The 22,167-nt window shown below is 43.4% G+C and overlaps 1 protein-coding gene across 2 annotated transcripts; it reads right to left on the bottom strand.

Moving 5' to 3' along the window:
* Window positions 1–906: 906 nt before the first annotated feature.
* On the bottom strand, window positions 907–21,508 carry NUP50 (nucleoporin 50). 2 transcript variants are annotated; one of them, XM_036865478.1, is made up of 8 exons: window positions 20,206–21,507; window positions 16,275–16,353; window positions 14,457–14,540; window positions 10,779–10,965; window positions 9,091–9,756; window positions 7,217–7,298; window positions 5,454–5,572; window positions 907–4,443 (listed from the first exon to the last, which is right to left on the bottom strand). In XM_036865478.1, the coding sequence occupies exons 2-8, from the start codon at window positions 16,341–16,343 to the stop codon at window positions 4,241–4,243; spliced, it is 1,410 nt and encodes a 469-aa protein (XP_036721373.1). In that variant the 5' UTR covers window positions 16,344–16,353; window positions 20,206–21,507; the 3' UTR covers window positions 907–4,240. The 2 variants fall into 2 exon arrangements, with proteins under 2 accessions (XP_036721373.1, XP_036721374.1); XM_036865479.1 differs by lacking the exon at window positions 14,457–14,540 and having other exon boundaries at window positions 20,206–21,508.
* Window positions 21,509–22,167: the final 659 nt, after the last annotated feature.

The raw sequence follows: 22,167 nt of genomic DNA, 5'->3' as shown, positions 1-22,167 counted from the left end.
TCTCTAACAGGTCCCTGGGTGTCGCTGCTGCCGCTCCCACGGACCACACTGCAGAGCCACTGCTCCAGCCCGGCCATTCAGCTGAGCACTAAACGAGGGCCGGCGCAGCGGAGATGCACTCCTCTTTACACAGTACCTACCCGCTTAGTGTCTTCAGCAGTTTCCATCAGATGTTGTCAGTTCAAGAAAAATATTTTGATGGTAACTCAGTCTTTATAATATTTTCTTTACCAGGAGACACCTCTTAAAAACCAGCTAAGTGCTGAATAACTCAGGAACGTTTTAAAGATACGAACCTTATTCTAAAACTTTCAAAATTATATTACAATGTAATCTGTTAATGCCTTAATAGTGATTTTCTAAATCACCAAAAACTTAAAGTAACATAAACTTAAAATACATTTCTTCTTTCATTTTGATCCTTAGTTTTAAAATGTCCTCCTGAAAATAAAATAAAATAAAATAAAATAAAATGTCCTCCTGGACACAGATTCCAACTCCACTTACTTGTAGAAGAAACCTCGCCTGCCTCAACTCCAGTTTCTTTGGAAAGCCCACCCAGGAGCCCCTGTCTGGAAGGTTTGCTGCAAGCACTAAACAAGAGAATATATAAAAAGCCCCTAGCGCAATGCTGTGCACATTATCCAACGAAAGATGTTATTCCCATTCTAATTTGTAAAAACGTGAATCCAACAGAAATTCCTGAACGGTCTGGAATTGGTCTCATCTGGCACAAGGGGTCTGATAATAAAAGGGTCCGGGTCTCTCCTCACCTCCCAGCGACCTTCCTGCTGCTGAGGAGGCTTCTGGGCACTGCTTCTGCATGGTGCTTCCCCCGCCGGCTGGCTTGCCTTGTACTAACGCCAGGCGCAGCACAGAGGAACACAAGAGTGTCAAACACTGTGATTCTGTTTACTTTCCATTTATTCACATTGCATGGATTGATACACTTCCTCAATGGGAATCATTCAAAAACTAATACAAACTGAGATTACATTGTCCGACGATTCAAGTATTTTAGTTTTAGAAAACGATTTCCGATTTAAAATAGAAAGCAAACAATTTATCCATTTGATTGCTGAGAAGTTTCCTGCCTCCGCCACAGCTGTGTCTGCATCAAACGGAGCGCCCTCAGCCTGGACCGTCATTGCCACTGGCCACCGACACACAAGAGGCCTTGTGCTCAGAACACCCAGTGGGAAGAAAAGTTCTGACAGGTTCCTCACGGTCACCTACTGGACAAATCAGTTTCTACTCAAAAGTCCTCACTTCCAGAATGAGAATGAATCCTAGGGGTTTGGGAGTAAGCCATTTCGCCTGGAAATCTGCAAAGCCTTCAAATGCACTGCGCTGACATTTGGATTGTTCTGAAATATAAGAGTATCTGACAAATGCTCAAAACAAGCAACTTGTTTACCCTTAAAACGAAACCAAAAAAGCTGTCTCAGTGAAAACTTGTTCTGAGCTCTAACAGTAAGGTAGAATATTCGTTTTTTTTGCTCTACCCCAGAACAGGTAGATATTTTTTGGCATGCAGCACATCAAAAATACAATTTAGAATTGAAACTGTAAAACAATCCTTTTAAGGAAAATCAGTCCATAAACAGACCTGTCCTTCCATGGAAAACACAACCTAAACTTTAAAAACGACACGCATTTTTAGCCTGTGATTCTAACAATGAAGACAACATAACATTCAATTTTTTGCTTAATGGGAATGCTCAGAAGGAGGAGATGAATGAACAGCGGTTTAAAAACAAAAAGGCCACTGGGATACTCAGTGTTTGTCAAGAGATAACACAATCTGATTTAGAATTAAAGATATATACACCCTTTAGGCCACATTTATGACACACTCTTTATAGATTCTCAAACTAAAGACAACAATTTTAGTCCACGTTAAACATTTTAAAGCCTAATTTCTAATAATTTGTTAAAAATAAATCTAAACCCACAGGGCAGAACTGAGGTGTTACACAGTGGGGATGAAAAGGCAAGCCCTCCAGGGGCCAAGGAGCCCCTCCCCCAGTAACAATACACGGACTTAAGAGTTTACAGTGAAATCCACATACGCTTATTAGGCTCTTCTACGCTAATACATAATTAAAGTGGAGACTGGCAAGTTCCTAAAGTGTAAGAGTGATTTTAAGAAAATATCACATTTTGACTTACGGTGGACACATTTCCCCCCGTAATCTTCACTTTAACAGTACAGTCTTAGCAAGAACTTGCTGGGAATGTTAGGAAAAAGAAAGCCACACATATCCAGTAATTTAACAAGACAAACTATCTTTACCCAGGGGTGGGGGGTGGATGGGGGTGTGAAGAGTTAATCCAATCATGACTTTCATGCCATTTTTGGTGAACATTCCACATCGCATGCAAAAGCAAGCAGAAGGATGCACGAAGAGTCCCCAAAGAGGTCTGAGCGCCTTACTTTCTGGCGGGACCCAGGAGCACGCGCGGCTAAGCTGTGACGTGCTGAGGTTTGTCCCCCTTATTTCCTCAGCCCGTTAGCAGCTGGATAACCCTAAGGTCAACAGGGCAGGGCCAGGGTTACCTTAACAGCATCCACCACCTGTTGACTAAACTCCTCATGAATACTCCCAGTTGTAAAAAGGAAGAGCAAGGTGACCGCCCCTCCCCCCAACCTCACACCACACCCGGTCGACGCCACCCCAGCCCCACAGAGCGAGCGCCTCCCTCTGCGAGTGGCGGGACGGACGAAGTCGCACGCTGGGCCGAATCCTCCCAATGGAGCCAGAAAGATGCGAGCCGCAGCGCAAGCGTCCTGAGACTCTGGCGCGACTACCTGACCTCAGGTGCTTAAGAGTGACACATCGCTACATGGATTCCCCGCCTCCTTTACATCTAAAAGTTAAAGCTTTTTTCCTTTTTAAATAAAAGCAGCTGTACTATCTACACTGATTTTGACTTTTTTTTAAAGTCAGAGACGGCATGTACTGAAGATCAGAATATACGAGTGTGAGCCCTCAGGCACGGACCCTGAGCCTTTAAACAAGATCATCTGGTTCCAGCATTAAGTGATTCATGAGGAATGAATGAAAGTGGACATTTAGAACATTAAACTTTACCTCTAGTTCATATGACCAGAGTCTTCAAGAACGCTAGTGTGAGTTACCTGACAGCTATGGGGAAGTGACGTGCGTATTCGTGTGTATGCCCATGGCTCCCTTCCAAATGGACACACTGAATATCTTACTTTTTAGAAAGTAAATGGAAATTTCAATATCAAATGCAGAATACACTGCTGTCTAAAAGTTAAAGGCAACATTTACACACATAATTTTCTCTTCCATTTCCTTATTGCATGTTTCCTGGTTAGTTCACATGGCTCCTGTGTAATAAAACTCCTATGATTTAATAAGTTTAGGTTTTAGATCCATAGGGTTCATCATGGTACAAATAACCAAGAGCATATTCTCTTCCTTTTGTTGTATGGTTTAACCCTTTCTTTTCTATAAGGGTCTACAAACTACAAATTTGTGCTTTTAAGTCTCATTCCTGGCAATCCCCCCCATCCCATTTGTCTCTAGGGGAATACAGAAGTAAGAGCACCTCATGAATAAACCTACAAAACCAAAGAACAAGCTACTCATTTCCTATTAAAATGAAACAGCAGTTCCAGAGTCACAGTAAAGCAGCCGATGGGGTTACAGGTCAGCGTCCACACAGAAAAAGCTGAAGGCAAACATCCAGTGCTCACATTTCAGCTGTAAAATAACACAATAAAGCAAAGCAGGAACACCTCCGCCACAGCAAGGCAGCACGGTTCACAGGGACACACATCAGCCAAGCCCGCCAGAAAGAAGACCGCTACAGGCAAGCTCCCTTCTGGACACACCGCCGCGAAAGGCCGCGCCGGTGGTGGCAGCTGATCCCTAACCCCTGGGTCGGAAAAGCCTTTGGGAAATCTAATCGATACCCTGATTTCAGTCCATTAAGAAATCACCTGTGGTTAGTTTAATAAATGAACATAAAAAATCTTCCAAAAATTTCCTTTCAAATGTATTTCACACATTAGACAGTTCTTAAGAAGGGAAGATAGTTTCTTGACACTTAACGTTAAAGGTTTTATTGGCCATATTAATCTTCCTCACAAAAGTTTTAAGTTATCTATAAGTCCTAGAATGTCAAAGCAGGAAGAGAAGAAAACTGACTAAGTTTCAGGGGCGGTGGGGGAGCAGCAATGGGCAACAACCGCTCCGCCGAAGTGCGCTCAGGCATCCTTTTTCTCCTGTAAAATCGTGTGCAGCTCATCCGCATCCTCGCTTGTTTTGACCCGAATCAACATGGTGACCGGGGTGGTGGCGTTCTTCTCATCAGTGGGTGGGTTTGGGACGCAGACAATAAGCACATTGTTTCTCCCGATGCGAGTACACGGCATGTTGGGAGGAATGAGAACGTTGAGCAGTATGTTGCCTGCATTTAAACAGAGGGAAAAAATGCATCAAAATATATAAACCATAGTTCCATGAAACTACAGCTCTAACAGGCGAAACATTAAACGCCAGAGCAACTTATACTTAATGGAGCCACCGGAATGTCCTAAGGACGGCCACAGTTCCCTGCCAGACGCCAGCACGGTGTCCCCGAGAGAGGACCGTGGGCCTCTGGCAGGACGCGGACTGGGCCTCCCTGAGGAGGACCCGCCGTCTGCACACCTGCCCCAAGTCTCCCACAACCACGGCAGCAGCCCGAAACCAGCAGCACTTTAGAACACGCCGTGCTTTCTTGCACTGCAGAAAAAACACGCCGGCACGACGTGGAGGCTTCACTATGTCATTCGAACAGAGAATGGTCAGCAGAGAAACGGCTCTGTCAGAGGCCAGCACCGCTCACAGGGTGGGAGTGAGGTTGCTATGATAGTATTACAAATTAGTCAAGTCCACAGGAAAGAAGCCTCACAGAAGTTTCTTTCCAGGACACAGTCTGGTGTAGTCTGCCACCACCGACCACTTCCCCTTAGACCCGCCCCGAGCCCAGCCACTACCTCTTCCTTTCAGAGGACTGTTTTAAGGATAAAGCTGGAGGGTGGGGTAAAGGGTGGACAGCAACGAGTTAATGAATATTTGCTACATAAAAAGGATTCATTTAAATGGTTAATTTCCCTTGAGTGTTTACTACACCATCCGATTTACCTGTAGCTTCTTAGTCACATACTAGCACGAAGGAAAATGAAAACCATTTCGGTTACTTCTTGGCAATAGCTTTCAATACATCCAGGTTTTCTTACACACTACTACCCTGGTACTCGACTAAATCTATAATCAGTAAGTACAGGATGAATGTGGCCTGAACAAACTCTATTTCGTTCCAAAGAACACATTAATATACTTGAAAATCTCAATGACTAAATCAGCAAAGCAAAGGGCTTTTACATACTATGTGATTATGATTATTTTGTACCACCTGAAAAAAAAGATACCCACCTAAATTGGTGTCTGCCCGCACTAAAAGCTGAGTCTTCTGATTAGCTGTAGGTTTTAAATGCAGAGTGCCTACACCCTTCTCTTTAAATTCATTGTCTTTCTTGTAAAATAGTTTACACCTACAGAGAAAAATAATAGGTACGATCAGACAATGACAAATCACGACAGTCACACAGTTTTCTAACAGCCCCTGTTCACACTTGTGTGGAAGTCTGTTATTAAATGACAGCAGAGGAAGCTTAGGAAGAGCCTTCTATTGACCCAGATCAGGTCTGGACACAGGCAGATAAGAGAATCTGGTGAGACAGGCTGGAGTCCCTCCATATTTTTTTCTATTATACAGTGGGCCCTACACAACTCTTTAACAACGCTTCTAAAACCATCTTTTCTCAAAAGTCAGTCAAAATCACAGCCCAGCTTCCCACACCTCCCTGATGTGCTCCTTCAGCCCTGAGCTCAAAAGAACTGACCTGGTCCTTAAAGAAGAGGAACAAATACAGAACAAACACTCTGCCACACCCACCCCCACCCCCCGCCCTTTTCCTATTTCTTATTTTTGAATTCTCTGCAGGACTCCTTCAATTTTTGATGTCCTAAGATGTTGAAATAAGTCTGGAAAACGTGCTTAAGCAAGGCCTAAAATAATGCTGTCAAATGTCTCCCCAGCCTCCTGTCACACATCTCCTTAGGTTATTAACAAATCAAAACTACTGCCTGTTCCTTTGATTTACTCTGATTAGAAAAAAATCTTGGGAATTCCCTGGCGGTCCAGTGGTTAGGACTTGGCGCTTTCACTGCTGTGGCCTGGGTTCAATCCCTGGTTGGGGAACTAAGAAACCACAAGCCGTGCGGTGTGGCCAAAAAAAAAGAAAAAAATCTTAAGTCAGGGTCATTCCTTTACATCATCTGTGTAATTAAATTTTAAAACAGGCAAAAGGAATTGCTGGTCTCTTTTAAAAGTTCTCAAAAATAAACAACATTTGGGAATCCCACAGGATTTGGTGATTCACACTATGAAAATTGCTGACTTAAGTCTGAAATGTTTGTATTACAAAAACACATCCAGGGAAGCTTCTAAAAGGGCACAAATGTTTTTCAGTAAGTATCTTTGTTAAAAAGCACTAATTTCATTGAGAGATAATTCAAAATTTCTCTTCAGCCCTCTTCTGAAATCAGCAGCTCTCATTAGACAAACAAACAAAAACCAAAAACCCCAAACCAGCTCTCATCGAGGGAAAGATAAAGTATTTACACATCCTTAACGGGAAGGAATGGCTGCTATGGAGAACTTTTTGGCCGTGAGAAAATCCATGAAGGTTAACGTGTCTCTAGGAAGGAATCCGAGATGCCACCTAATTTAAGAGCAGAGGTAAAACCAAACCTCAAATCAGTGACTAGGTGACTGTCTTTGTAGGGGAAGGAGGAGGGGAAGAGAAGAAAGGAGAAAAAGGGAGAGAATGATGAGAGGAGACTGGGGCAGGAAGATCAAAAAGAAAAGACTGTCTCTAAAGCACCTGAAAAGCAGAAAAGAGCTAAATTAACAGAAAAGAGTAGGATACGCCCAGCAGGAAATTTTTAGACTCAGATTATTTTTAAATAAACAGGCCAAGAATTCTTCCTTGTTCCAATTCAAACAATGGGCACAGCCTGACCCCAGGATGGGACGCCCAGTAAGTTCTGCAGGGATAATGTCACCTGCGCTCTCCAGCCAGAAGCCTCTTTCCACGTCTTTGAAAAGTGGAATTCCCGTGACTCTTACTTACTTTTTGGAGTAAAAAGCATCTTCTTCTTTTACTTCAGTAACTACTACTTTGGGTGGCTCATCATTCTCTTCTTCATCTCCACCTTTTATAAAAAACAACACTAATTCAGTAAGATTCAAATCAAGAGCTTGAAAATGTGACAAAAGAAGTTAGTTACCTACTCCCCCCGCCCAACCTAAAAATTCCATGTAAGCTGATACAGAAACTGAAACACAATCTAATCATGCTGGGGTGGGGATAAGGAGGCACTCACTGGATTTTTGCAGAAAGCCTTTGAATCAAAGTGTCGATGCTTGTATTCAGTGAACAGGCAAACTCACACAGGAAAACAATCAGTCAACACTCACATATACTCAGATTACCCACTGGGAAATAAAAATCTCAGATGGGCTTCCAACACTTTCATCCCCGAATGCTCCTGTGACTGTAGCTGCATCACACCAAGGAATAACCAATGAGAGCAATGACCAAAGACGATGGAGAAAATAACAACTTTACAGGACAAGTTGTCAGAGAAATTAGTCCAAAGCCAACTGTAAGCAACTTAAGCTCTGTCTGGGCCGCCACGCCCCTGGACATGCTGGCACCACGGGCACCCTCCCGGCTGAGTCCAACAGCACTTCCCTTCACTCCAGTGCCTCAACCTCAGGGGAGAGCTAAGTCACTGCTGGACACAAATTACAATCCCCTTAAGGAGAAAGCAACTGCATAAAACTCACTGACTAGCGACTAAGAAAAACAATTCTGGCGCTCAAACAATTCAGGTCACAAGCTCATTTCGATTTTAAGAAGGCACTCCTGAGTTAGGCCCTCCAGTGTGGGCCCCGGGCATCTGTTATTTTAACAAGCTCTCCAAGTCTTCCTGTGCATAAGACGTGATAAGGAATAAGGATAAGGAATAAGTGCTTTATGGAGGGCATCCTGCTGAGATGGAGACTTAATTCAAACTCGACATCACTTCCACAAGCAGCAGAGTCCCTGTGACTACGACAGACTCTCCCTCTGTCATATTTAGGGCAGAGAAGAAGGGGGGAACTCTTTATTCTATGCTTTGCCCTGGAGGGCCCTTGCCTGAGGATACAGGTGATGAGGGCAAGGCAACATAAGGAGAGTTATACATAATACATAATATTTAAAACATAGTATTTTGCCCACTGGCAAATTGCAGTTTTCCTTCTCAAGGATCAATATGCTGATGCCTGAGAGACGTACTTTTAACTGCTTATAAGTAAGAGCCTACATACACACAGTTTGTTCACAACCACCATGTGGTGAAGAGGGATTATGACACAACCCCTCTTTTCAGAGAGCTAAGAACCACACAGGGAGTGGAGGGGCTGGGATTAAGGCCTGGTTTGGGGCACTAACATGACACACCACAGAAACTTCTAGAAAGGTGGCTGCAATCCAGACCCATCTTGGGAAAACACTGTCAATTTGTTCCCCCACAGCTATGAAGTCTACCTTTTTTAGAGTATGGTTTTGCCGTGTGAATTTATTTATAAGCAAATCTCTTAAAAACAAACAATTCAGTGAACGTCCATCATGAATTTTTCAATAAAATACAATTTTTTTTAATGGAAAGCCAAGTATTTGATAATTTTCAAAGTCACTGTGCCAGATGTTTTTATATTATTATTTTTATATTCTTAATCCTTAAAATAACCCTACCAAATCGGTCTTACTCCATTTCACGAATAAGGAGACAGACTCAAAGGAGTTGATCAACTCTGTCCAGGATCACACTCACGCTGAGGCAATGATGGAGTTGTGCCGTGAGTCCAGATCCACCTCGTTCACAAGGCTACGCCTTTCCCACCAAACACAGAACCCCCACAGATCTAGAAGACTTCCAGGGCTGACTGTGTGTTTACCTTTGCAGTCGTTACCGCCACCTTCTGCTCGGCTCGCCAACGTTTTAGCGGAAAATGGTGAAGAAACTGGTTTACTCTGGGCAATATCTTTGCCAAATAAACTGGAGTTTCCAGAAGAAAATGAAAATCCAGTCAAGGGGCCAGAGTTTAAGGAGCCCAAAACAGAACTATCAATTTTCTTGCCGAAATTAAATGAGGCACTTGTTGCTCCTAGTGACGGGTCCTTGTTCTTTTCAGACACAGCCTCCACCTTCTCTTCAGATGTATCCTCAGTTTTGTTGCCATGAAACAAAAATGTTGACTCTTGCTGTAATTCTGTTGAACCAAACAGGGAAGGAGGCTGTGTTTCAACTGATATTTTGTTGGTTTCACCTTCAGAATTACTGCTGCCACTGTTCCCATGTTGCTGTTCGATGCTTGCTAAGTATTTCTCATAGTCTTTAAAGATAGGTGTCAGATCACAGAGCGGGTTTGTATTCACGTGCTTCACGATCCAATCCCGAACAGAGCAGTTTAAGGCCGCCAGCTGCTTATGATAGGCACTCCTGTGGCGGGCGGCACTGGAGGTAAGGCCAGAGGAGGCAGGCTGCTGACCGTCGCCATTAGTTTTGGGATTTGAAATCTTTTTATCGACCAAGGAGGTAGGGCCGTTTACAGCAACAGACCCTACAGGAAATTACAGTTTTAAGAATTTATTCAGAAGCTGATTTAATTAAGTCATCTTGATTTTCATACCACTCTGTCTTCGTATTTTGTGCATTTACTGTATCCTATTTTTGTGACAGCTCAAGAAGTATGTGCACATATAGTATTTGGAAACTAGTTATTACAAAAATCAAATCAAACATTATATATATGAATATATCTATTTTTTACATGCTTGCATTTAACCGCTATAATTTTAAAATAATCTTTTCCTTCAAAAGGATGGCTTTTTTACCTAAAACTGTCAAAATACTATGTTAGTATAGAACTTACTCCCCAAGGTTGTAAGGAGGAACATATATTAATGCAGTTAAAATCTTAATAGAAAGTACTTATCTTAATCACACTAAACTGCCAAATTTAAATGAAACAGTATATACTCTTAGAATAACTAGCTAAGTATAATCCAACGAGTCAGGATCATTTCTAAGAACCAAAGATTTTAACCCATGTTCCCATTCTCTGTTGTTAATCCCAAGACTTCTTGACCAATTCCCTCAAAACAGGATTAGGCAATCAACATGTCCTGGGCAAAATAAATCTAGACTGGGAACAGTAAGGTATGTGGCACACAGGAAATTCTTGGTACATGTATAATGAATGAGGGGGTGGGATGGGAGGCCTTTACAGAGGGTCTGCTAAGAGCTTCTTTTTCTCCTTTGACCCTTAGGTTGATTCTGAGGTCATTCTCATTTCGCAGTTGAAGATTTGGAGGCTCAAAGGTTAAGGAATTTCACCGAGGTCACACAGAGCTGGTAACTGGCAGAACTGAGAACAGAACCCAGGTCTATTTTGGCCTGTGGTCTACTCACTTACTCTGTAAAGAGCCAAAAGCTCCCTGATTTCCATCCCTTTCACCATTACCCTGTTTTTGCTCATATAGCCTCAGGACCCAGAAAAAGTACAAGAAAAACATCTTTGAAAGTTATTTTTCAAAGATCATCTTTACACAGATGTGACTCGGGGTAGAAGAACCTACTCACCGAAGGTGGCCTTGGTCTCGGTTGCTGTCCTTGCACTGGAGAAGGGCGGGGCACTAGTTATGCTGTTTCCGTTTGACAGTCCTTCCAAAGGCTTCCCTCCAGCACCATTACCAAATCCAGAAAACCCTCCTCCTCCAGAAGGTACAACCAAGCCTTTAAAATCTTTAAAGGCCCCTCCACTATCAGACTGAAATATAAAGAAAGAGCACACATTAGATAACTCTACTTTTTTGTCTCCAAATAAGCAAGTGAATGACAGCATTATCTTGGCTAAATAGTACCTAGAATCCTTATGCAACCAGCATTAAAGGAAACTGCCAGCACAAGCAGAAACAGAACATGGATTTTACTCATGACAGCTTTGCAATCCGAAGCTGCCTTCCTAAAACAGGAAGGATAGATGTCATTTACAGTGAAATAATTTTTAAAAATATATTTAGGATATAAAAGGTTAAAAAGACTAATTCAAATAAATTCATGGACTCACCACCGAGGCACAGAACTGTAACTAAAAACACATTCTCAACACAACTAAACCCCAAATGAAAGATTTTTCATATACTACTCAAAGACCCTTTGCCTAAGGAAATTGTAGAAACATCAAGTGAGGTTAACTAAAAGTACTTTACCCACTACTTATAATTTCCTAAGAACTTCTGTTGCTTTCAGCCTGCTTTCAGTATACAGAAACTTGCAAAGTTGACTGAGTCCCAATTCTAGATTTTCCGTTAGTTGAGAAATCCAGAGGCAACATTTTATTCCCAAGGTCTCCTCTGCTTTCTTTAGCAAGGTCTTTCTCGCAGACCCTTCCTGCTGTTGGTAGCTCGCTCCCACCTCTAACCCAAGACGCTCTGGAAATGTTTGGCGTGCCTTATGAAATTCTAAGGCTGCTCTCTGCCCCTGGGCTGTGGTCTACACTGTTGCCTCTTCACTGTCGCTTGTCCGCAGCTGGCCCGTCCCTCCTTGAGCCTGTCTCCCCTAGGCATCTCGTTCTTCATCATGAGCTCCCACTCTTAGGCCTCTTCTCATCGCCCCTGGCTTCAACCTCCTTGATGGGGAAATTTCTCAGAGCTGCACCCACCTCTCACGCCACTTCCTGTTCTGAGTGGCCGATCAGTACACCTAGTGGTCTCCTAGAGAACTCCACTTGGATGTACCACAGGCCCTTGAAATACATCTTTTTTTTTTTTTTTTAAGAGATGTGCATGGCAGCCCAGATGGCAGGAGAGTTTGGGGAAGAATGGATACATGGATATGGGGTGAGTCGCTTTGCAGTGCACCTGAAACTGTCACAATATTGTTAATTTGCTATACCCCAATATAAAATAAAAAGTTAAAAAAAAAAAGAGAGATGTACAATTTATTTTTTTGGCCACACCTGGAGGCGTGTGGGATCTTAGTTCCCCGACCAGGGCTCGAACCTGCACCCCCTGCATTGGGAGGCGGAGTCTTAACCAGCAGACTGTCAGGGAAGTCCCGAAATACATTTCTAAAACAAAATCGATCACCTCCTCCCTAATGAAGCTGTCCCTCCCCCCGGTATCTTCTTCATGACAGAGCCACCAAATATAACTTGGCTCAACACCTACATCCAGCCAGTCACCAGTCTTAAGAATGAAATCAGGCCAGAAAAGAACTTGGAATAAAGAAAAATTGAACAGAGCCACCACAGAACATGCAGTTCTGTAGGTTTATTCCAAGGATGCCACCCAAGATGTTCAAACCAGCCTCTCCTGCCTGACAACAGATGCCCAGGTCACCAAGACAGCACTCCCGGGTCTGGAATTTACTTGAGGGATGAGGACTGCACTGGGGAAGAGTTATTAAACATGGAGTGATGGCTGCGTACTGACCACATGGTTTCAGCTCACCAGTTATGACTCATCTTTTATCCTTTGGAACACAGGGATGAAACATTTTAATATGCCATATTACACTAGAAGGAAAAACAAAATGGGAAACGCTTCTATTATTCTCAAAGGTATCAGCCTACCCACGGCTCGATCCTAGGGAGCAGATAACACTTTGAGAATATCTTACATTTTCCTTTCTTACTTCCAACACCCACTTCCCTTGCTTTCCTATTGCTATACTCTTTTCCCTTTTCATACTGTCACTCAACTCAAATTTGTCTACATCTATATCTTATTTCTGCAATTGGATGAATTCCCTTTAAGGTACAGATCTCTTATTTACTTATTTATTTACTTATTTTTTTCTTCTTTAATATAAATTTATTTATTTTTGGCTGAGTTGGGTCTTTGTTGCTGCGCGTGGGCTTCCTTTAGTTGTGGTGAGCGGGGGCTACTCTTCGTTGCAGTGTGCGGGCTTCTCATTGTGGTGGCTTCTCTTGTTGTGGAGCACGGGCTCTAGGCGTGTGGGCTTCAGTAGTTGTGGCTCGCGGGCTCAGTGGTTGTGGCTTGCGGGCTCTAGAGCGCAGGCTCGGTAGTTGTGGTGCACGGGCTTAGCTGCTCTGTGGCATGTGGGATCTTCCCGGACCAGGGCTGGAACCCGTGTCTCCTGCACTGGCAGGTGGATTCTTAACCACTGAGCCACCAGGGAAGTCCCAGATCTCATATTTATTATCTTTTTCTATCTCCCATGTTCTACACCAAGGATTTTCACAAGTGCACTAGGCATTTTAAAAAGCATTTATTAATAACCCAATCAAAAAATGGGCATAAGATCTAAACAGACATTTCCCCAAAGAAGACATACAGATGGCCAACAGGCACATAAAAAAATGTTCAACACTGCTAATTATTAGAGAAATGCAAATCAAAACTATCAATACAATGAGGTATCACCTCACGCCAGTCAGAACAGCCACCATCAAAAAGTCTACAAGTAATAAATGCTGGAGAGTGTGGAGAAAAAGGAACCCTCCTACACTGTTGGCAGGAATGTAAATTTGTGCAGCCACTATGGCAAACAGTATGGAGGTTGCTTAAAAAAACTAAAAACTACCATACAATCCCACTCCTCGGCACATATCCAGACAAAACTATTGATATAATTCGAAAAGATACTTGTACCCTAATGTTCACTGCAGCACTATTTACAAGAGTCAAGACAGGGAAGCAACCTTAATGTCCACTGACAGATAACTGGATAAAGATGTAGTGTATATATATATATACACAATGGAATGTTACTCAGCCATAAAAAAGAATGAAATAATGCCATTTGCAGCAACATGGATGGACCTAGAGATTATCATAGTAAGTGAAGTGAGCCAGACAGAGAAAGACAAATATCATATCGCTTATATATGGAATCTAAAAAAATGATACAAATGAACTTCCTTACAAAACAGAAATATGACTCACAGACATAGAAAACAAACTTATGGTTACCAAAGGGGAAAGGTGGGGGGAGGGATAAATTACGAGTTTGGGATTAACATATATACAACACTACTATATATTAAATAGATAACCAACCAAGGAATTACTGTACAGCACAGGGAATTATACTCAATATCTTGTAATAATGAATTAACAATGAAAAACCATTATATGTATTTAAAAAAAAAGACATTCTTGATAGATTACATAAAAGACAATAATTTTTAAAAAAAAAGCATTTATTGATCTGACTGCTCCCAGAGGTGGAAATATTCTATAGCTCAGAAATCAAGTTAGTGTTTAACACCAGAAGCTGTAAGAAAACACTCACTTCAAATCCAACATTTCTACGCTTTGCTCTCTTTATGGCTCTATTCTTCAAGACTTCCTCACTGGCCACGGAGAATGTTCCCACCTGCAGGAGTGTACAAATTAAACAGCAACAAGATAAGGCCAAAAAGGTGATAAAATGCTGAACAAAAAAGCTAGACCAGACAAACTGATCAATATCTTCTGGTTTTTAAGTAACACAAATTATGGAGAGGGCACGTTAAGTTAAAGTTTACGTCTAGTATCTATCTTGTGAATTCCAATGCTAGTTAGGCGAATCAGAAACCTTCCAGAAACTACAAATCCAGACTTTATCACAATTCAGAGAGAAGAGTGCATACATCAAAGTTCTAAGAAGACTAAGACCATCAAAACTTTGGCGCAAAGCTGTTCATGATCAATTCTTTGAATATGTCAAACATATTCAAAGACATTACCCAGATGCCCAAATCTAATCTCTTACAACTATGGTTTTCAAAAATAAATGTTATGTTCATAATACACATTATTTTACAGAAGAGCTTTGCCCATTTGCCCATGATCCAGAAGACCACTGAGACTGGGGCTCTAAGTCACCTGCTGGAAACCTGCTGAAAATCTTTGGCTTTACTTCAACCCCTCTTTTTACCCTGGAGGAATGGCATAAAATATTTTCTGTAAAAAGTTCTCATCTATACTTATTTCAGATAATGCTAAACTTAAAGAGATCTCTACATCCATAGAAGGGACCATTTGGCTACACCTGACCCAAATTAAATGTAATGTCCTTCCACACTCATTTCATTAGAATCTGTCCAAATGGAAGTCCTTTCATTCCTGAAGTATTTTAATGTCAAAACAAATCATTATATGGTAGGCCCAGAATGTAACTGTGCCTAAAACCTGGAAAGAACTAAAGTTACCAAAGACTTGCTTAAAAAGTACCAAGTCAGTCAGAATTGTTAAAAGCTCTTTTAAAAGCCCATACTTGTGATTTTGGTTTCCCCAAACATACCAGTACACATATTTGTAAAGGAAAAAATATTAATATTAGAAAACAGATTGAGAAAGAAGGAAAACAGCAGTCTTAAGAATTATCTTGCAAACATTTTTGCAGACTCTTTATAATATACGTCTATTTTTTAACCTAGCACACTTCTACTAACTTGGTGCAGATTTCCTTAGTGAACTGGCCTGGGAGTATCCAACTGCTGATGAGGCACTTTAGAAATGCAGCTGTGTTCTATTCTTTGTAAGATAAAAATTAAAAGATTTCCTCAGGGAAGACCATTTTTATTTGGTTAGGAAAGAAACTAGGCCATCTAAATTCTATTCCTATTAACGCAGTTGTTGGGGGGTGGGGAGTGTCTTCAGAATATGAAATAAAATGAGCCTCCAAGAAGCATTACAGTAAGGGAGGTGACCTCAGTCTTCTAAAATCTAAAACTGTGAGCGTGGCAGACTAAGACAGTGGTGGTGAACCACTTTTCAAGTCTGAGTGCTGGCACCGTGCTCAGTTCATGACTAGATCATTCACTCACCCTTCAATCTGGACTAAAACCACGGGCTCAGAATGCGCCAATGAAATGCTACATGAAATTCAGGAGGAAGGTGCTTCTACAAAGGAGCAGAGTACTTAGGGAATAGTTGTTAATGGAAAAGCACACCCAAATGTAATCAATTTCTAGACTAAGTACAGATCATAAGAAACCATACTATTTCCAGTTCCAGATGTTCTTAAAAAGGCCTTTTAATTTTATCAGAATCTTCATGAGGAATCCCAAAATGAATTTAAATTTGGAAGTAGAAGGAAATCATTCTTAGGGAAATTATTTTTTACCTCTTCTGCTTCATCTTCTTGATCCCAATTCCTATCCGTCAATTCCTTCTCGGCAATTCTTTTGGCCATTTTTTCGAACCTAAAAGCAAAAAGGTTAGAAGTAATAAGTTTACTTTTCTAGAATATGATTTAACTCTTACAAAGAATTTAAAAAATTTACTCTAGCATGAAATGAGATAAAAACATTCCTGATACCAGTGGGCACTGCTTTAATGAGAACTCTGTAACACTGTGAGGCTCCTAGTGTCACGAATCCAATAAAGATTACTGGAGGAGGCATTCCATGCAACTTATACTTACACACAGTCTTGCTACAGGCAAGACATTTTTAATATTTAAAATTCTCTTAAGGATGATACAGTAAAGTACAACCTTAGTTAAGAATTTGAATAAGGTATTGGAAATACCTTCCCAACATGAGTACAAATGGTCCCTGACTTAAAATGGTTCGCCTTGCAAGTTTTCAAGTTTACAATGGTGTGAAAGCAATACGCATTGAGTAGAAACCTTCTTTCAGATTTTGATCTTTTCTCAGGCTAACAACAGGCGGTATGATATTCTCTTGTGATGCTGGCCAGCGGCAGCAAGCCACAGCTTCCAGTCAGCCAGCCACGCCATCACAATCGATGTACTTAACAACCATTCTGTACCCATACAGCCATTCTCTTTTTCATTTTCAGTACACTATTCAATAAATTACATGAGATATTCAACACTACTATAAAATAGTCTTTGTGTTAGATGATTTTGCCCAGCTGTAGGCTAATGTAAGTGTTCTAAGCACATTTAAGGTAGGCTGAGCTATGATGTTCGGTAGGGTAGGTATATTAAATGCATTTTCGACTTACAGTATTTTCATCTTATCATGGGTTTATTGTGACGTAACCCCAACATATGTTGAGGAAGATCTCTATTCATCTTTAGGCTACAGACAAGTTGATAGTAATCTATTTCCCAAGACTGAACATTTAATTACCCCAAATTGCATATTTCTAAGCTAGGACATCATTTAAAAGTTCAAAACATGATTAATATGGATGTGTTAACATTCCTAGAATTTTTAACTCTTCAAAAATAAGCCATCAGGGCTTCCCCGGTGGCGCAGTGGTTAAGAATCCACCTGCCAATGCAGGAGACACAGGTTCGAGCCCTGCTCCGGGAAGATCCCACATGCCGCGGAGCAACTAAGCCCGTGCGCCACAACTACTGAATCTGCGCTCTAGAGCCCGCAAGCCACAACTACCGAGTCCACGTGCCACAACTACTGAAGTCCACGCGCCTAGAGCCCGTGCTCCGCAACAAGAGGAGCCACCGCAATGAGAAGCTCGTGCACCGCAACGAAGAGTAGCCCCAGCTTGCCGCAACTAGAGAAAGCCTGCACGCAGCAAAAAAGACCCAACGCAGCCAAAAATAAAAATAAAACAAATTTATAAAACAAATAAAGCCATCAGCTCAACTCCTCAAAAACCATGGTGTTACGGGGAGGATTAAGAGTCAGGGATTGACAGTACTATCTCTACGAGCACTTATTCAAGGTGGGTACTTGTATCCATCCCTAAAAATTTCCGATTTATTTTGTGATCCTAAGATCATATATCCTTTGCTATTAAAAACAGAAACAATCAATGGAGAGCTCCACTGTGAGTGTTGTGCTGGATTCTTCCCTAACTTACCAGTTAAATGGACCAAAAACCTCCATTTCCTCTGCTACTTACCTTGCCCAGGAATTTATCGATTAGTTTGGAACACTAGCCAGGGTTCCTGAAAACCAGCCTAGCTTCCTTCCTATAGTCCTTCCCCAGTCTCATTTGCCCTCAACACCACAACCCACCAGAGTAAGTTTCTAGAACCTCCTGGTCATTAAGATACAAACTTACACATCACCCACTGCATGTTAGTATCTATAAAATAAAATTCAAATGCTGGCATTCCAAAGTCCTCCAAAATCTGACCCCCTGTAGGGTGATCACATAGGGCTTTTCAGCTTTTAATACTCTTCTAATAATCTCTCAATTTTTCTTTTACAAGTGCTTTTTTCTGATTACAGAATAAATGGTTTTAAAGTCCCAGATTCTAAAACATAAATGAGAATTTACGTAATTTTCATTCATTACCTACAAATCCTCTTTTTTAATGCCTCCCTCCCAAACACTTGGTCAAGTTTTGCTATTAATCTTTGTCGTCCAGAAAACAAACAAGGTACCCTTACACATAAATCCTTACTAAACTCGAACTGTTCAGAGGCCAGGTCTCTGCGTGGATTCTTTTGGGCCATTTTCCTACTCAGTAACTAGCACCTCCACCAGAGGGCAGAAGAGGGGAAAATCTGAAACAGTCATTTTTTGCTATCAACTATTAACTTAATAACAGGTATTAAGATTAACTGGCAAAAAGGGGTGGAGCTGAAAGTGCAAAACCTGTGATAAGCGTAAAATTGTAACACTAACACTAACTCATACCCACAACTGAAGAGACAACTGGCATACTGAAACAACCTAACTTAATGTAGCTGCTTCCTGTTCCACCATATTTATCCCATCAGTGACTAACCAGAGGGCGGGTATCTTTGTTTCACTCACTCATGTACCTCAAACCCACTCCCCCCCGGCCCCCCCAATGGCTGATGGTCCGGTTGTTGCAGAATCAGAGATCTGGGGCCTGAAGTATTTGAGAAAATACTACAAAATGCTAGAATCCAGTTTTGCCATTTTGTTGCTGGAGACCTTGGGCAAATTATTTAATTTTTGTGCCTCAGTTTCTTCATTTGTAGAACACGGAGATGTTGTGAAATTTAAATGAGATACACAAAAAGCTTAGTTTAGAACAATGCCTGGAACACAGGAAGGACTCAATAAATATTATTAAAGGAACAAGTTTCGTTAGAAGCAAAGGCTACAAAATACTACTTCTCCTCCCTAACTTAAAAGCTGTAGTGTGGAAAAAAAGAGAATTAACTTGAATTATGAGTCTGGCTTTAAAAAATACGTTACCAAATCCATATTTTATTTCAAAGCATGATACTTCAGACAATAATTTTCTTTTTATGCCAGAAGAGAAAAAGGAAAAAAAATCCCTGTAAAATACTTAGCACAAAGCCTGGCACCTAGAGTCTTCTGTGCTATTACTAAGAACTTAAAAAACATGTGGGCTTGTGGTTTAAAAGGCACCAAATTATAAAATGATTACTAGGTATGAAGCACACCTTGTGATAGCAACTCGAAACTTTTGGTAATTGGAGAAAACTTTATTTGTGCCCGACATAGTGAGGTATGCGATCTCTACCACCTGGTGCTGCCCTACCTTCAGTCCACATCAGTTTTAAGACGGAAACAGATTTGAACATACTCGATGGCGTGATGCCCGGAGGAAAAAGGGAACATGGGGCCGGAACCCGGAGACTGAAACGCTAGGGAAAAACGAAATCTCTAACACTGCTTCTTAATCGGACAGCCTAACGAGTGATCAGTGGCCTGAGACTGCAATAAGAAAATGAAACCAGACCAAGGAGGTGGTGGAAAGAACGAAAAGAAAGAGACGAGTACCGAGAGGACCGCTAGGAAATAAACCGAGGGGGCCTCGCCAGGACGGTCCCTGCCCGCTCCAGCTCCGGCCTCCGCCAGGGCCGCAGGGGCGCCGCGCCCGGGCGGGCCTTACCCAAGTCGGACACCGCAGCCCCGACAGGCCGGCCCCGAGCCCGGCTTCACAAACACGCCCGACTGCGTCGCTGCTGACACCGCGCCCCACCCCGGCTCGCCCATTACCCGCTCTCCAGCCGGGGCCCCGCACCCCGCTCCTTCCTCCCAGGGTCCCCATTCCAGGCCCGGGTCCCGCACCCGGAGCCCGGCTTCCTCCAACCAGACCCGGGCCCCGTACCCCGGCTTCTGCGCTCGGCCCCCGCCCCTACCGCGCCGCCCGCCCGCCCGCCTCTCACCTCGCCGGCGGCAGCCGCGGCCCTCGCTAGGTTGTGGGTGCGGCGAAGCCCGGGTGCGTAGAGGCGGGCAGGTGCGAGGTCGCGGCCGCGGCGCTCGGGTCTGAAGCGGCGCCCGGTCGCTTCCGGTGCGCTGAGAGACTCGAAGGATTCGGTGGTCGGCAAGCCCTGAGTCTCAAACACCATGTCCCTCGGGGACCTCGTCTCTCTGCGTTGGGCAGTGAGGGGGAGAATCGTCCGTTCAGGAGGAGACCTTTGGGAGAACGGCGGCCCACACGCGCCACGCCGCCATTTTGTAACTCGAATCTACCCCTCACGACCAATTCGAAAAAAAGGGAGGAAAGAAACGCCCGCGTCCAGCTACTACGCAAGTGCGCCGGAGCCTTGGTTTGCAGCTCCTCCTACGGCGGCAGCGGGGCGTCACGCGGCGCATGCGCCCAACTGCTTTGAAGCGGCCGCCGGAGCTCTCCCTGCTCACGCATGTGCACGCGCATGCGCGCACTCCACGCGCCGGCCTCTAGGGCAATCGGCGCCGGCAGCCCGGGGTTAGCGCGCGTTGGTCACGTGCCGGCGGCCGTAGGCGTTTGAGACGTCCGTGCGCCGGTCGCTGCTGGTGGTGGGCGCGGCTGGGAGTCGCGAGGCGCCCGGGAGAGCGGGGTCAGTCAGGCAGCGTGGCCGGGGCTCGTGGTGGCCGTGTATGGTGCTGGAGGGCTGAGGAGAGATAGGCCGTGACTCCCAGAGACGTGAGTGAATTCGGGTAGCGTCACGTCGGGACCTCGGCGCCGGGGGCCCGCGACGCGCCGGCTGCGGATGCTCGGAAGGCCTGGGATTGCGGAGCCGGGAGGGACGGCCGCGGGCGTGGATGAGAAAACCGGACCCGTCCGCCGTTCCACGGCCACCTTGTATTTGCTTTCCGCGGTGGGTCCCCTAGAGGCCAAGTAACTTGCCATTTGCACACCTAGTCAGGATCAACGAAGATGAAGTCTGCAAACATATTTTTAAACTGGGGGACTAATACACGTGTCCAGTGTCAGGATTTGTGTTCGTGTGCTTTTGAGTACTACAGTATAGCGTCTCAAATACCACGTACAGTAATAGATTAAGTTGTACAAAGCGGTTCAACTTTAACTCTCCTTGCCTAACGGTTAATAGGACACTGGGAATTTGACCCATTATTAACTCATCAGGAAAGTTGCTTCAGAAAAGGAACATTCTGGGACTTACCTGGTGGCGCAGTGGTTAAGAATCCGCCTGCCAGTGCAGGGGACACGGGGTCGAGCCCTGGTCGGGGAAGATCCCACATGCCGTGGAGCAACTAAGCCCGTGAGCCACAACTAGTGAGCCTGCGCTCTAGAGCCCTCGAGCCGCAACTACTGAGACCACGCGCCACAACTACCGAAACCCACGCACCTAGAGCCTGTGCTCCACTCGCCGCAACTAGAGAAAGCCTGCGCGCAGCAACAAAGACCCAACACAGACAAAAATAAAAATAAATAAATGAATACATAAATAAAAGGAACATTCTTAGAGCAGTGGTTATTAACCTTTTTTGGGGGGAAGGGTTTATGGATTACTTGAAAATGCAAAGAAAGTTTGTGCATACATTCATGTAGGAAACCAGTCTGCATATAATTTCAGGGTGTTTGTGAGTCCTCCCTAAAAGCCTATCCATGGACTGACTAGCGTGTTAAAGACTGCTTGTCTAGGTACTAGATTACACGTCAGAAGGGTTTAAAGAACAAAGGTGACCCCTATTTATTCCTTGCCATTATGTTTACTTCCCCTAGGATGAGACATTCAAAACAGTTGTTGCCAGATGTTTGTTGTTTTTCTGAAGATGTACGTGATTAATAGCCAGGGAACTGTACTGTTGTGTATCTTTCACACTGTCCTTGTAAACTGGATGGCATGCAAACTGTATGTATGACTCGTCAGAGAATGTTGACTGACAGTGTGTTACAGAAG

The sequence above is a fragment of the Balaenoptera musculus genome, chromosome 10 (genome assembly GCF_009873245.2).
Source record: "Balaenoptera musculus isolate JJ_BM4_2016_0621 chromosome 10, mBalMus1.pri.v3, whole genome shotgun sequence".
Lineage (NCBI taxonomy): Eukaryota > Metazoa > Chordata > Mammalia > Artiodactyla > Balaenopteridae > Balaenoptera > Balaenoptera musculus.
The sequence above is the reverse complement of the archived record's forward strand: the minus strand, read 5'-3'. Positions and strand labels throughout refer to the sequence as shown.